The sequence below is a fragment of the Amorphotheca resinae genome (assembly GCF_003019875.1).
Source record: "Amorphotheca resinae ATCC 22711 unplaced genomic scaffold M430scaffold_4, whole genome shotgun sequence".
NCBI classification, from domain to species: Eukaryota; Fungi; Ascomycota; class Leotiomycetes; order Helotiales; family Amorphothecaceae; genus Amorphotheca; species Amorphotheca resinae.
This window is the reverse complement of record NW_020194474.1, coordinates 1,747,989-1,760,373: the sequence shown is the minus strand read 5'-3', so window position 1 is coordinate 1,760,373 and position 12,385 is coordinate 1,747,989. Positions and strand designations below refer to the sequence as shown.

Below are 12,385 nucleotides of genomic sequence, written 5' to 3'. Positions count from 1 at the left end.
TTCCATGTATGGTATCGCTACGCCATGCTTTTGGCAAAGAGTTTTGCTGGGTCAAGGATCCTGAATTTCTTTGAAAGCTACTACTTGTTGTCGTAGGTCCTACGCTCTCTGGAAAATACAGACATCTATGGTTGATTTCTCATATGTCAAAAGCCGGTTACATCTTTATTATTGTTTCAGATCCGAACAGTCGGTAGTCCATCTCGCAAACTTACAACTTGACTAGGAAACACAAAAGCTCACAAGATCCCAATGAAGGCAACCATCAAAGATGTATCCTGTTACATCTAGGACAGCTGTGGATGAAGCCATCTGCCTCTTGTTTAACAATATCCCAGATTATAACCAATGGGATTACAGTCGCTACATATCGTTATCTATTTATATCATCCTCTATTGTCTGATCGGTACTCCTATTATACTGTATAGAAGCAGTTGGCGAGAGGGATACTGATGTTTTGGACGTGATGTTGGTGAGAACAGATGATGTAACCAACTGCAGATGCTCTACCTCCGCACAGAGTACTGAAACTTGCTTGCAATGATGACTGAGAGGAAACCCAATAAAGCAGACATAAATCATCAGGCACAATCCCCCCCCCCCCTCTTTTTGTTTTCACGCTCGATCCACGAGATTTATGGAAAGCCCTTTATAGAAGAGTGCCTATACAAGAGGTGTGATCATACAAGGCAAATAAATGATGGGGTTGAATCCGTTGAATCCGTTGAATCCATTGATGTCACGCAGATCTCCAAAAGTATGTTACATTGCCTTCAATTACAAATAACCCAACTCGATTCCAGACATATTGAGCTTTCTTCAGTCCAACTCTCTCCATCTTCTTATATTTGTACGAAAATCCATCCACGGTTCCTGTGTATCAGACTAGTCGACTTGAAAATGTCCCTCAGTGCCAATTATTAGCATAATTTTAGCAAGTCAATGATATAAGAAGAGAGTTGCGGCTCTCAAACGCAATCGAGAACTCGAAACCCTATACTTGGATTTGACTAGGATCTAACTTGAATATCGAAATTCTTTCCATCTTATCCACATAATCCTCACATAGTTAGGGGACAGTGGGCAGACTTAACGCACATGTCTTGCCTCCGTCTTCCTTGAGACGTTCTGCAGACCTCGGCCTCGCCATGTTATTTGTCCATCCAGAATCAAACATAATGATCAATCATCGGGCCATGACCAGACTTGTGATAGGAAAATAAAAGACCATCAGTAATCCAGCCGGGCCTTTTGATATCGTATTCGGAGGCTTACATACTGCGTAGTACATGGAGAGAAGGCCATGGCCACTCATTTTCACGCCACATAATAAGCCCTCGAGAGAACTCCCATTCTCATATTCGGACCATTGGTGCAATCGAAAGCTTCTCGTATCGCTGACAACGTCATGAAAAGCTGCGTAGTCTGCAGCGAGAGGTCAATGAAGATGGTATAAAGGCAACCAATTCTTCTGGTTCAGTTGTCAAACAATTCATTTTGACTTCACCACTTCACCCAAACTGACTTTACGGGTTCACAAAGACTTTCAATTCATTGCCCTGACCATGCATCTCCTTGCCGCTGTCCTGGGTTTGGCCAGCGCCCTTGCGCTTACGATCCCAATTACCCAAAGCAGCACAGTGGGCTCAACCACGTCCTCAGTCACGCCTGCAATGTGTACCAACTCGTCATACCCAAATGGGCCAGACGGCCTGCCGATTGGCTCTGGATTCTGCGGCACTCCAGAAGCTGACTTCAACATCTGCTGTATGTTTTATCGCTCAGCACAAATCATGAATACAGGCTAATCACCGAATGAAAGATACTTTCTCGGACTATCCTGGACTTGAGCCACTGAACAACAACTTGACGTTCATTTTTATGCCAACCGGCTTTCACTGTAATCTTTATGAGTAGGTTATCCTTTCCGATCTCTTTGAAGAACGGGACTTGGATATGTGAATGCTAAATGTAAGTTTTCTGGCAGGGACTATAATTGCACAGGAGACTTCTACCAAACACAAGATGGAGAGAACGACCTATCAAACCCAGAGCTTGGCAATGTGGCTTTCAATGACAAAACCGAGAGCTTCGAGTGTTATCCTGCCTGAAAAATAGGGCAAAGGACGGAACCTAATCCACTTGAACCACCACGAAAGAAGAAGGGTTGAAATAGGGTTGTAGTATGAGAAGGGTATAATCAATGCTCATATGTTCTTGAGTTCCAACAAGATAAGATGTATGTCAGAGATGTCGCAGCGACTTCATTCGTGATTATCATGGTGACAGGATCCAGGCATTTGATATTATCTGGCCAAATTCTATAACAGGCCAGCACTGGTATGGACAGCAGTAATTGGTGTGTGGCTAGTTCGAACAACCGCCGTGCCACATCTTGAAGGTCTTCCAGCTCCCTCTCTCTTCTTTGTAAGCAACGAAGGCGCCAGCAGGTTGGTTGACCACATACTCGGGCGGTGCAATGAATCCTTCTCCGATATGAAGCTCGGGGCTGGTTGTCCTCCTCGGTTGAACAGGTGAGGCGTATCGTGAAATTTGTTTTCTCGTAATGCCCATTATCATGATCATCGACCCCGCTTCCCTCTACCCCTTCCGCCTCCTCTACCACCCCTACCAGAGGCGCTCCTCCTCGGGCCCTCGATTTCCATAATATCCTTCTTACTTAACTTCAGCGTTCCGCCCGAGAATCTGCCCACTGCTGGTGCTCCAACGCCTCTATCCCTCTTCCCTTCAAATTTCTTCGCCGATTTAGCCTTCTCTAGAATAATACCATTCTCCTTAGCCTCCTTCCTCCTCTTCTCTTCCCTCTCGTTCTGCTTGGCGATTATGCCTTTCCGGTGCGACATAGGCATCTTTTCCTGCTTCAATATCGAAATCTTGGACCCCAATGCTTGAAGTCGTAGATCAGTTGCCTTGTGTCGATTGTTTCCACTAAGTGTAGGATTGGTAGCGGAGTCAAGGAGGTGGGATTCGGCGAGGAGGCGCTGGAGGGCTAAGTCTTTCTTAAGATTAGCTGCTTCCGAGGCGTCATCATCTTCTGTCGCTGTGCCAGCCTTGTTGCGAATTAGGGGTTGCTTTGCGTGAGCTGTAGGTGGTTTAGAGCTCTGGATTCTAAGTCAGTGAAAGCCGGTATTGCAAGCAGAAAGAAGAAGTACCATGAATACTTTGAGCTCCTCCTTCGACATCGCCGCTATTTGTGAATGCGCATCCACATGCTCGACTACCTGGACAGTAGTTTCCTCCTCCTCGGAAATGCCATCCCACTCTGAATCCTCCTCTGACTCGTCTTCTGGTGGTGCCTCCTCTGGCTCTTTCACGGTCTTCTGTACTACGGGTAATGGTTTGAATTGAGCCTCGAAATGCCGCCGGAATATCTCTTGCGCATCCAGTTCCAAGGACGCAGAACCTTCACCATCGTCTTCTCGATTATCTTCAGTGGCCTCGGCGGTCCGTCGCTTTCTCTTTCCTAACGTAGGCGCCATTCTTGGGTGGTTGTGAGAGAAGTGCGTCTCTCTTTGCACGGTCAAAAATTATTTGGAGTCGGCCAACAAAAAGCCGAGGTTTTCCCGATATCGAACCTCGCACAAACTTCACCCCGCGATCCCCTCCCCTCCCCCTCATTCGACCACAACCATGACCAAATTTCGACCTTGCATCGACCTGCATTCTGGACAGGTGAAGCAGATTGTTGGAGGAACATTGACTACTACGTCCGCAGATCTCAAGACGAATTACGTATCAAAGCTACCAGCAGGCCATTTTGCAAAACTGTACAAGGACAATGGATTAGAGGGGGCGCATGTTATTATGCTAGGGCCCGGAAACGAGGATGCAGCGAAAGAGGCATTGGCAGAGTGGAAAGGAGGTTTGCAAGTTGGAGGAGGCATAACAGACAAGAATGCGAAGCAATGGATTGAATGGGGTGCTGAAAGAGTATGCCTCAACCATCTTTGAAGAGCCGGCTTATTCTCAGAGCTTCTTGAAGTTGCACGAAACGAATACCAAATCACAGAAAGTCGCTGACTTAAGCAGTAGGTCATAATTACATCCTTCCTCTTCCCTGAAGGGAAGTTTTCACAAGAGCGGCTCAATTCGGTCCTTGCAGCACTCGACGGTGACAAGGAGAAGCTTGTCATTGATCTCAGTTGCCGGAAGAAGGACGATACTTGGTTCGTAGCTATGAATAAATGGCAAACCATCACAGATATGGAAGTCAACGAAGGTAAGAAGGCCGCTTTTCCAACATGTACAGTTACTAAACTCTCTAGAATCTATCAAATCGCTTGAACCATACTGCTCCGAGTTTTTGATCCATGCAGCAGATAACGAAGGTCTCCAGAAGGGAATAGATGAGCAACTTGTCGAAAAGCTTGCACAATGGTGCAGTATACCAGTGACATATGCTGGTGGCGGAAGAAATCTTCAAGACCTGGATCACGTCAAGAACCTCAGCAAAGGACGAGTGGATCTGACGATTGGAAGTGCTCTCGATATCTTCGGAGGATCAGGAGTAACGTTCGAAGAGTGTGTTAAGTGGAATCAACAACAAATAGTATCCTGAATCGGTTTTCAATGCCATCCATAACTACGTAACGGGGTACCTACACTATCTACGTCGACATCGATCCAGGCTCAGGTATCCGGTTGCACTGGGTTTAGACTAGATGGAAAGTGACATTTTGACCCTTCTCCTTACTGTTTTAGGTTTATTGTTCTTGTCAGCATCTTTCCCTTGAATCTGTTGTCTGTCCTCACGTCAAATCGCAGTTTGGGTCTCCTGCTTTTCAACGATACTTTACTACCTGAACTTCCCTGTCATGCGATTTAAAGGTTCAAGTAACCTTAAAGACTCGGTATTTTTAAGGTGGATAATAGGATCAAAACTTCGAATTCTCTGCTGCAATAATCTCTCTCATGCACCAGGCCAAATCGGTTTATATAATACATACATACGCCAGAACTCCAACCATTATGCCTCCTATCCAGCGCTTGGTTTTATTCCCTCCTGTCCGTGCTAAAGACTAACTCCCACTCGGTCCACCGTGCGTACCTTTCCCACCATCGAGCAACAATTTCGGTTTAATGAATTCTTCATCCAGTTGCTTGAACCATGCTGCGTGATCATCGGCTGTGCCATGAAACAGCTGGCTGATTGCCCCTGTCGCAGTGATATGCTGCGGGGTTTCATTACGGCCAGATGTGGGATAGGGAGTGCTGACATCTGTGTCGATGTCTGGTCTCGATCTTCGTCGGGGGGATCGTCTTGCTGCGGGTGGAAGATCGGATGTGTCACTATCGATGTCGGAATCGTTCTCTGTTCTGAGTAACTCCTGCTCACTCTCGTGCGTGGTGTTCCTCGCGTTGGAATTTTTCCTACTCAGACTTGAGGGTCTATTATGCGGGCTGTTGTTCCCGCTCGCATAAATTTGTCTGCCTGAGTTTCCAAGGCCATTCAGCGGTACTGATACGCTTCCTCGTCTTGGAATATTACCGACTACTGTTCCGGAATTCTTGAAGTAGGTGCCACCTCCCGAAACAGCCTCGATGTCGAATTCGTCGTCGCTATCGATTTCTTCCACCACCCCTGTTTTGATACCCAGTATCTCAAGCATGCGGGCCGTCGTTCCACCGAAGATGATAACCGTAAGCACAACAACTACCAGAACGGTTGCTTTCAAAGCCCACGCGTTGGGCCCTATCATTCCAGCTGCTAGAGCCACTCCTACAGCTCCGCGTAATCCCGCCCAGAATAACATTACTTGGTAGCTATAGGGCAATTCATCTGCGACATCCTTGCCCTTCCTCTTTGCTCTGTATCTGATGAACCAATTAATAGCTCTTGAGAGCGGGAATACCGCCGTCCATCGTGCAATGCAGATTCCAATAACAGTCACGATGATAAAAAGGGGTTTGAATGCCAGCCGGCTCTCTGTGAACAGAGACAATCCCAGGTAGATGAATATAAAATTCTCCGACAACTGAGCCAGAACCTGGAAGATGTATTTCGTGGTGAGCTGTGTTCGACGCGACATGTTGTAGTACGCGTAGTGCTTAAGCGTGATTCCACAGAAAAGGAGAGTAACAATTCCTAACACATATTAGTTGGATCTTGAAATAATCGTTCTCCACCTACCAGACATGTGCAAGCCATTTGCAAAGAAATAACTGGCATATGCAACCAAGACAATCAAACAGCTCTCAATCTTCGGAAGCCTCCTGACATATGTGTACTTCAAACCTAGCGCTGTTGCAATGCCAATAATTACTCCTATGAGCAAACTCCCGAAGAAGACGGCCAAGAAGATGCCGATACCTTCAAGAAGTGATACGAAACCTAGGGTTCCTCCCGCAGCGCCCTCCTTATACCGTTGGGCCGTCTCGAACAGTACAATGGCAACAGCATCATTCAGGATAGATTCTCCAAAAATGACAGTATATAGCTTTGGATCCACTTTGTAGGTATTGAAAATCGCCAGGATAGTAACGGGGTCGGTAGCTGAAAGTGTTGCCCCCACCGAGATTGCGTCAACGAAAGTCAAATTGGTTTCAAAGCCGTCGAATGGGATGCGAGTGTACAACCACAGGACTATTCCTAGCACAATGGCAGATATGAACGTTCCAGCGAATGCGAAAGTCAAGATCGTCCCGATGTTCCGAAAGAAATTCGCCTGATGTAGCTCGTAGCCCGAATTGAGGATGATCGGAGGAAGTAGAAGATTGAAAAATATCTGATAGTCAAAGCTGACTAGATTTTGGATCGAAGTGCCGGTGGTTAGTCGAAGAATCAGGCCAACAGTCATACCTACAAGTCGTCAGTTAGGCAGCTCCAAAGGCTTTTCAAGACTGGGTTTCGCACCAGCAAATATCGATATCACTGTTTCATGCACGGCCTCAACCCTCTTCTGTTGTAGCATGTAACTCGTGAAAAGCGCTACAATAAGGAGCATGATCATAATGAAGAGGGCCCATGATGAGAAGATCTCTCGTTGAGACGTGTCAGGGCCTAGGCGCAGTCAGTCCCATATGTCTTGTCGATTCCACAAAGCTTATGCGCACCACCATCTTCTTCTCCATCTTCCTCGGAAGCTCTCTCTGCAGCGAAACCACCATTAGCTTATGCGCCGACTCTTGTGATCGTCAAACGTGACCTACTTAGAAGCTCGTAACTCACGCCGGCGATAACCGCAGACACCTGCGAGCGCATCTTGAAGATATATTGATAGCTTCAGCCTTTGCGTCGTTCCCGGGTTAAGCTTTGATGGCTTGATCGCTCAACGACGAGCAGCGAAGAGGGAGGGGACGACACATGTAACGATCGTGATGTATGCTAAGGTATGGAGAATGAGCTTCGGTGGGGACCGGAGTTGATATGAGTAGCGGCTCGCTACGACGACACTCCCGGTAATGGCCCGGTGGATCAGCTCTGGATTTCTCTTGTGATATGTTGAGGGAAAGAAGAAGAAAGACTCGATTCAGTGATAATAGGAAGCATGCATTTATTAGTTTTGGTATCAACAACTGTCCTTTTTGAGGAAGAAGTTGTGGTTCGCCTCATCTCCACAATTCCAGACCCCAGAGCTTCGTGACAGGGGGTATACGGTTACCGTACAGAGTCAACGACGTGCCGGTTCTAGATGTGATATATGGATTACGAGCCTTTCTTCTACATCGTTTCCTTCTCCTATGCTTCCCAATCCTAAGCCGAGACATCTGATCTATCACGGAGCTTTTGATGATCGGCTGCTAGTATGGAAGCTTCGTTCTCGTGATGCGACTGAACCCTTGAAGCGCCACCTGCCGACTTGTGAGGAACCCCCACTATGTATAGATAACGCCCCAGCTGACATACGAATATAGGACGTTCCAGACAATTCTCCAGCTCTTTTGATTACGACCCAAGATTCATTTCCTGGCTGATCTAGCTTGGGCAGTCTCGATAAGACGCAACAAAGATTTGGTATAAGTCATGGCGCCAGAACCAACCTCTCCAGTAGCTGGAGAGCAGCAAGACAGGTCCGGCGAAACTCAAGACCCAGCAACCTACGAAATCACAAAACCACTAGATGAAGAGTCCCCTCTACTTTCTCCGACCCGAGACGAGGAGCAAGAAGGGCTCATTGAGGACGGATCAGTTCATCACGATCGCGATGAAACTTCTGAAACAAAGCCCTTATGGTATATGATACTCTTGACGATCAGTATTGGAGGATTGCAATTGGCATGGGCGGTAGAGCTGTCCAATGGGTCACCATATCTTTTATCCTTGGGTCTGAGCAAGTCTCTCATGGCCTTGGTCTGGATTGCAGGACCGTTGACAGGAACTATTGTGCAACCCTATGTCGGCATCCTTAGCGATAACTGCAGATCGTCGTGGGGAAAGCGGACGCCATTCATGATCGCCGGATCAGCTGCGACAATCATCTCGCTATTAGCTTTGGCATGGGTCAGGGAGATTGTGGGCGGATTTCTGGGATTATGTGGGGTAGATCGAGAATCGGAGGGTGTCAAGGTTACTATAATTGTTGTGGCAGTTCTGTTTGTCTATGTCCTAGATGTCGCTATCAATACTGGTAGGATTCGCGGAACCCTTCAACCTTTCTGTTCTGACATCTCGAAGTGCAAGCAGGTATTAGAGCTTTCATCTTGGACTGTTGTCCGAGCCATCAACAAGGTAAGTCTCATTTAAATATTCTTTGACGAAGCTAAAAGATTCCGAAGAGGCTGCGAATTCGATGGCAAGTCGAGTATTAGGAGTCGGAAATATCATCGGATACGTTGCCGGGAATATCGATTTGCCGAAGCACCTCTGGTTCTTTGGAAACACGCAGTTCAAAGTGCTCTGCGTGATAGCTAGTCTAGCTTTGGGAAGTACCGTTGCACTCAGCATCGGTACAGTCCGAGAACGTGATGCCAGTCTCGAAGGCCCACCCCCCAAAGGGAGAGGAGGTCTGATTGCCTTCTTCAAACAAGTCTTCAAATCCATCCGGCGGCTTCCCCCTCAGACCCGGAAAGTCTGCGAGGTGCAATTCTTCGCCTGGGTGGGCTTCTTCCCCCAGCTCTTCTATTCCAGTTCCTACATCGGTGATATCTACGTGCAGCCATTCCTCGAGGCCAATCCGAACATGACTCCCGAAGAGATCGACAAGCTATACGAAAAAGCCACCAGGGTAGGGACCTTCGCCCTCCTCATCTACGCCATCACTTCGCTCGCGACCAACGTCTTCCTCCCCTTCCTGATCGCGCCCTCCTACGACAGCCCCGCCAACGCCTCCCTCCGCGCCCAGAGAGGACAACACACACGCCTCTCGCGCTTCCTCGACCACCTCGTGATCCCCTGGCTCACGCTCCGCCGCGCCTGGCTCATCGCCCACCTCATCTTCGCCACGTGCATGTTCTCAACGCTCTTCGTGCGCAGCGTCGGCGGCGCCACCGCGCTCATCGGCATCGTCGGCGTTTCCTGGGCCCTCACGCTCTGGGCGCCCTTCGCCATCATCAGCGCCGAGATCAGCAAGCTCGAGGAAGTGCGGCGCTTGCGCGCCTCCTCCCCCGACGATAACAACAACAACAACACCACCGACCAAGCGGGCATCGTCCTCGGCATCCACAACATGTCGGTCTCGTCGCCGCAGATCTTCGCTACGGTCGGGAGCAGCATCATCTTTAAATTCCTGCAGAAACCGAGGGGCACCCCCGGCGATCACTCGATCGCCGTCGTGCTTGCGGCGGGCGGGCTGTCGACTCTGGTCGCGGCGTTCTTGACGAGTCGTATTCAAGACGAGGTTGAGATCCCGGAGGGCGTGGTGGTGGAGGAGGGGCTGGTGAGTGGGAGGGAAAATGGGGGGTTGAGTGAGGAGGCGGGATCGTTCAGTAATGGAAATCAGAGTGGCAGTGGGCGGGAGAGTTGATTTATTTGATAGCTGTTATTGGACGTATATACATGGATGTATGTCCTGCTAAGATGGGTGAGTAAATGACCAGGTATTCTCATCCTGTAGCAAAGGCGGCGTTTGGGGTTTTAAGTAGCTAGATAGATACATTACCAACATGCCATTTCACGATGGAAATATAAGAATCTCCACACACGCACACGAGGGACATGTGCGGGAAAACCGCGTGACATCATCATTGTCAAAGACGGGAAGCGATTGAGGATGAAGAGTTTTCTTTCATTCGGGGCCATCAACGCCTTGCGTAAACAGAGTTCAGTAGTATCAGCTTGCTCGAGCCATGGTATAATCAAGCCTGCATCATATCCACGACCCGGCCAAGACCTCTCAAAAACCTACTCCCACCCCCCAGCAGTAGACAGACAACCAGAACCGCAGATTCAATCAATAGAAACTCTCCACCATCGTATCCTTCAAGCTCGTATTTATCGCTCCCGGTCCCTGGCCCTCGCCCAGCCTGAACACGCTCTCTACAACACTCAGCTCCGTCGCTGTGGTGTCCAGGCCCGTGACCGCCAGCCAATCGTTAACCACCATGCCGGCGCCGACGACGCTCGAGCCGCGATTCACACTCCCGGCCACGAGGGGCACTTGGAGTAAGCTGGACAGCTCGTCCTGGTCTTGAATGTTGGTTTTGGGGTGCACGATGCCGCCTTGGTTGCTTAGTGCCATGTAAGAGCCGACGAGGACGTTGTCGGCGATGGTTTGCCGGAAGACTTCGACGCCTAGCACGTCGGCGATGATCTCTTCGGTTTCGCGCTCTAAATCGGGGTGTACGAGGGCAACGTGGTCGTTACATACGATTACGTTGCCTAGAGCGGAGAGACGCTCTTCTATCCTCTGGGTTACCGGGAATGTTAACCCCCGGTCTTCGATTTGTATGTTAGGGAACAAACCTGTATCTTGACCTCGTCCGGTAAACTATTCCTCAGATGCTGTAATTCCTGGTCCGTCGTGTTGGTTGGTACTAACAGACCCTTTCGGTTTCTAATGCCCACACAATATCAGCACCTCATCTATCGCAGCTCTCTCTTCAAGCCCTTAGGGTTGGGGGGAACAACATACCCCGCCGTCAACCGCCCAATAATTCTGGTACCCGCGATCGTCGCATGGCAAATAGGGATAACATCTTGAAGTTCGGCCTCGAAGACACTGTACATCCCTCCATATCAGCACCATTCCCGCCTTATCCGCAAACGCCCGGTATGTGCGAAGGATCCAAGGCTACATAGAGCCGCGCACGCAGGAATCACCGTACCTGTAGAAATTCTCACTGGCTCCAACAGCAACAAGCGCATACGAATTCGTCAACGTGGAGAAGACCCCGACTCTGCACACTCCTCCATCAGCACCGTATCCCGCAAGCCCTCAAGCCCTCTGGCGGTGGAAGGCGGGGCAAAAGAGGGGCACGACACTCACTCATTCGAGTTCTCGAACTGTGCACGCACCGCCATGATGAACTCCCTATCGGTGGCTGGTTTTGACTTCTGGTTCCCTGGGTTATAGCGAGGGTGGACGGTGGAATACGCAAGGGAGGGAAGGGGGAGAAAGGAGCGATGTAAGGTTTTTCCGTTGCTTGGTGATGGTCGCGAAAAAAGGTGGAAGCTTTCTTTTTGACGTCGCTCGCCTTCAGCGGTCCCTTGCGCTAAGGCCGAGTGCGCGCTAGCGGGGCTCTCCCGTAAAGCATCGTATCACGTATCACGTATCAGTCCGAGTGACTCAGGCCTCAACCGTCGCCCGACAGGGGCTGAGTATAAATTGATATGTGGTTTTGATAGGCGATTTACTGCGGTATGAATGACTCTATAGAAATATTACTCTTACTCTTAACCTTAAACCTTACTCTTAACTTTACTCTCTGACACAATTACCTTACCTCTCTATGACACATAATGGAACCGTCTTATTCTTTATTAGTCCAAGGTCAGTGGCGCAGAAATTCGTCTATTCAAGAGGCCCGCTCTTCTCCTATTTTGTAGTACAGTACAGTGCAAAGCAATATCGCTCTCGTGAGATCCGCAGATCAATGTGCAAAAGCAAGATGACCAATGTGCAATAAAGAGCCCATGTGCGAGATCCAGACCGGAACGCCTTGCATCCATGCCAGCAAGAAGATGGTATGATGAAGACCCAAATCCACAACTCAATATGCACCATTCGTATGCGAAATAAAGGCCCATGTGTAAGACTCAGACCGCAACGCCTCATATTCATGCCAACAAGGTGGTATGATGAAGACCAGATCCACAAGTATGCAGGATCAGTACGTGTAATGAAGAGATCATGTCGTTGCCGCCATACGTAAGACCCAGACCCCTACGCCTTGCACCCATGCGAAAAAGGCAGTGTGATGAAGGCCGGATCCACAGATCAATATGTAAAATCAAGATGTACAACGAAGAGAAACCTTCCATGAGAT

At 48.9% G+C, this 12,385-nt stretch overlaps 6 protein-coding genes across 6 annotated transcripts; 3 read left to right on the top strand and 3 right to left on the bottom strand.

Annotated features, from left to right (window-relative positions):
* Positions 1 to 1,566: 1,566 nt before the first annotated feature.
* On the top strand, positions 1,567 to 2,112 carry M430DRAFT_17992 (hypothetical protein; the record flags this gene model as incomplete). Its single annotated transcript, XM_024863776.1, has 3 exons — positions 1,567 to 1,768; positions 1,824 to 1,914; positions 1,989 to 2,112. 3 exons carry the CDS (start codon positions 1,567 to 1,569, stop codon positions 2,110 to 2,112), a joined length of 417 nt encoding a protein of 138 aa, XP_024722598.1.
* A 471-nt stretch (positions 2,113 to 2,583) lies between these two features.
* Positions 2,584 to 3,501, bottom strand: M430DRAFT_26922 (hypothetical protein; the record flags this gene model as incomplete). The annotated part of the gene is made up of 2 exons (XM_024865472.1): positions 2,584 to 3,123; positions 3,175 to 3,501. 2 exons carry the CDS (start codon positions 3,499 to 3,501, stop codon positions 2,584 to 2,586), a joined length of 867 nt encoding a protein of 288 aa, XP_024722597.1.
* A 146-nt stretch (positions 3,502 to 3,647) lies between these two features.
* On the top strand, positions 3,648 to 5,018 carry M430DRAFT_65607 (hypothetical protein). Its single transcript, XM_024869187.1, has 3 exons — positions 3,648 to 3,952; positions 4,055 to 4,241; positions 4,288 to 5,018. Exons 1-3 carry the CDS (start codon positions 3,653 to 3,655, stop codon positions 4,578 to 4,580), a joined length of 780 nt encoding a protein of 259 aa, XP_024722596.1. The 5' UTR covers positions 3,648 to 3,652; the 3' UTR covers positions 4,581 to 5,018.
* Positions 4,983 to 7,538, bottom strand: M430DRAFT_65606 (hypothetical protein). The gene is made up of 5 exons (XM_024869186.1): positions 7,172 to 7,538; positions 7,076 to 7,111; positions 6,876 to 7,022; positions 6,153 to 6,821; positions 4,983 to 6,107 (listed from the first exon to the last, which is right to left on the bottom strand). Exons 1-5 carry the CDS (start codon positions 7,221 to 7,223, stop codon positions 5,041 to 5,043), a joined length of 1,971 nt encoding a protein of 656 aa, XP_024722595.1. The 5' UTR covers positions 7,224 to 7,538; the 3' UTR covers positions 4,983 to 5,040.
* Positions 7,539 to 7,685: 147 nt separating this feature from the next.
* M430DRAFT_65605 (hypothetical protein) lies at positions 7,686 to 10,046 on the top strand (the record flags this gene model as incomplete). The annotated part of the gene is made up of 5 exons (XM_024869185.1): positions 7,686 to 7,823; positions 7,877 to 8,589; positions 8,637 to 8,690; positions 8,738 to 9,837; positions 10,020 to 10,046. The coding sequence occupies exons 2-5, from the start codon at positions 7,986 to 7,988 to the stop codon at positions 10,044 to 10,046; spliced, it is 1,785 nt and encodes a 594-aa protein (XP_024722594.1). The 5' UTR covers positions 7,686 to 7,823; positions 7,877 to 7,985.
* A 304-nt stretch (positions 10,047 to 10,350) lies between these two features.
* M430DRAFT_41194 (hypothetical protein) lies at positions 10,351 to 11,555 on the bottom strand (the record flags this gene model as incomplete). The annotated part of the gene is made up of 5 exons (XM_024867461.1): positions 11,386 to 11,555; positions 11,225 to 11,296; positions 11,032 to 11,118; positions 10,863 to 10,953; positions 10,351 to 10,806 (listed from the first exon to the last, which is right to left on the bottom strand). Exons 1-5 carry the CDS (start codon positions 11,418 to 11,420, stop codon positions 10,351 to 10,353), a joined length of 741 nt encoding a protein of 246 aa, XP_024722593.1. The 5' UTR covers positions 11,421 to 11,555.
* Positions 11,556 to 12,385: the final 830 nt, after the last annotated feature.

What these genes read in the sequence shown, in the direction of transcription:
- M430DRAFT_65607 (XM_024869187.1), top strand. Translation starts at nt 3,653, where the DNA reads ATGACCAAATTTCGACCTTGCATCGACCTGCATTCTGGACAGGTGAAG. An exon ending in TTGAATGGGGTGCTGAAAGA is followed by an intron (nt 3,953 to 4,054) that starts GTATGCCTCAAC and finishes CTTAAGCAGTAG; the next exon opens with GTCATAATTACATCCTTCCT. An exon ending in AGATATGGAAGTCAACGAAG is followed by an intron (nt 4,242 to 4,287) that starts GTAAGAAGGCCG and finishes TAAACTCTCTAG; the next exon opens with AATCTATCAAATCGCTTGAA.
- M430DRAFT_65606 (XM_024869186.1), bottom strand. Translation starts at nt 7,223, where the DNA reads ATGCGCTCGCAGGTGTCTGCGGTTATCGCCGGCGTGAGTTACGAGCTT. An exon ending in AGATGGAGAAGAAGATGGTG is followed by an intron (nt 7,023 to 7,075) that starts GTGCGCATAAGC and finishes GACTGCGCCTAG; the next exon opens with GCCCTGACACGTCTCAACGA. An exon ending in AGTGATATCGATATTTGCTG is followed by an intron (nt 6,822 to 6,875) that starts GTGCGAAACCCA and finishes GACGACTTGTAG; the next exon opens with GTATGACTGTTGGCCTGATT.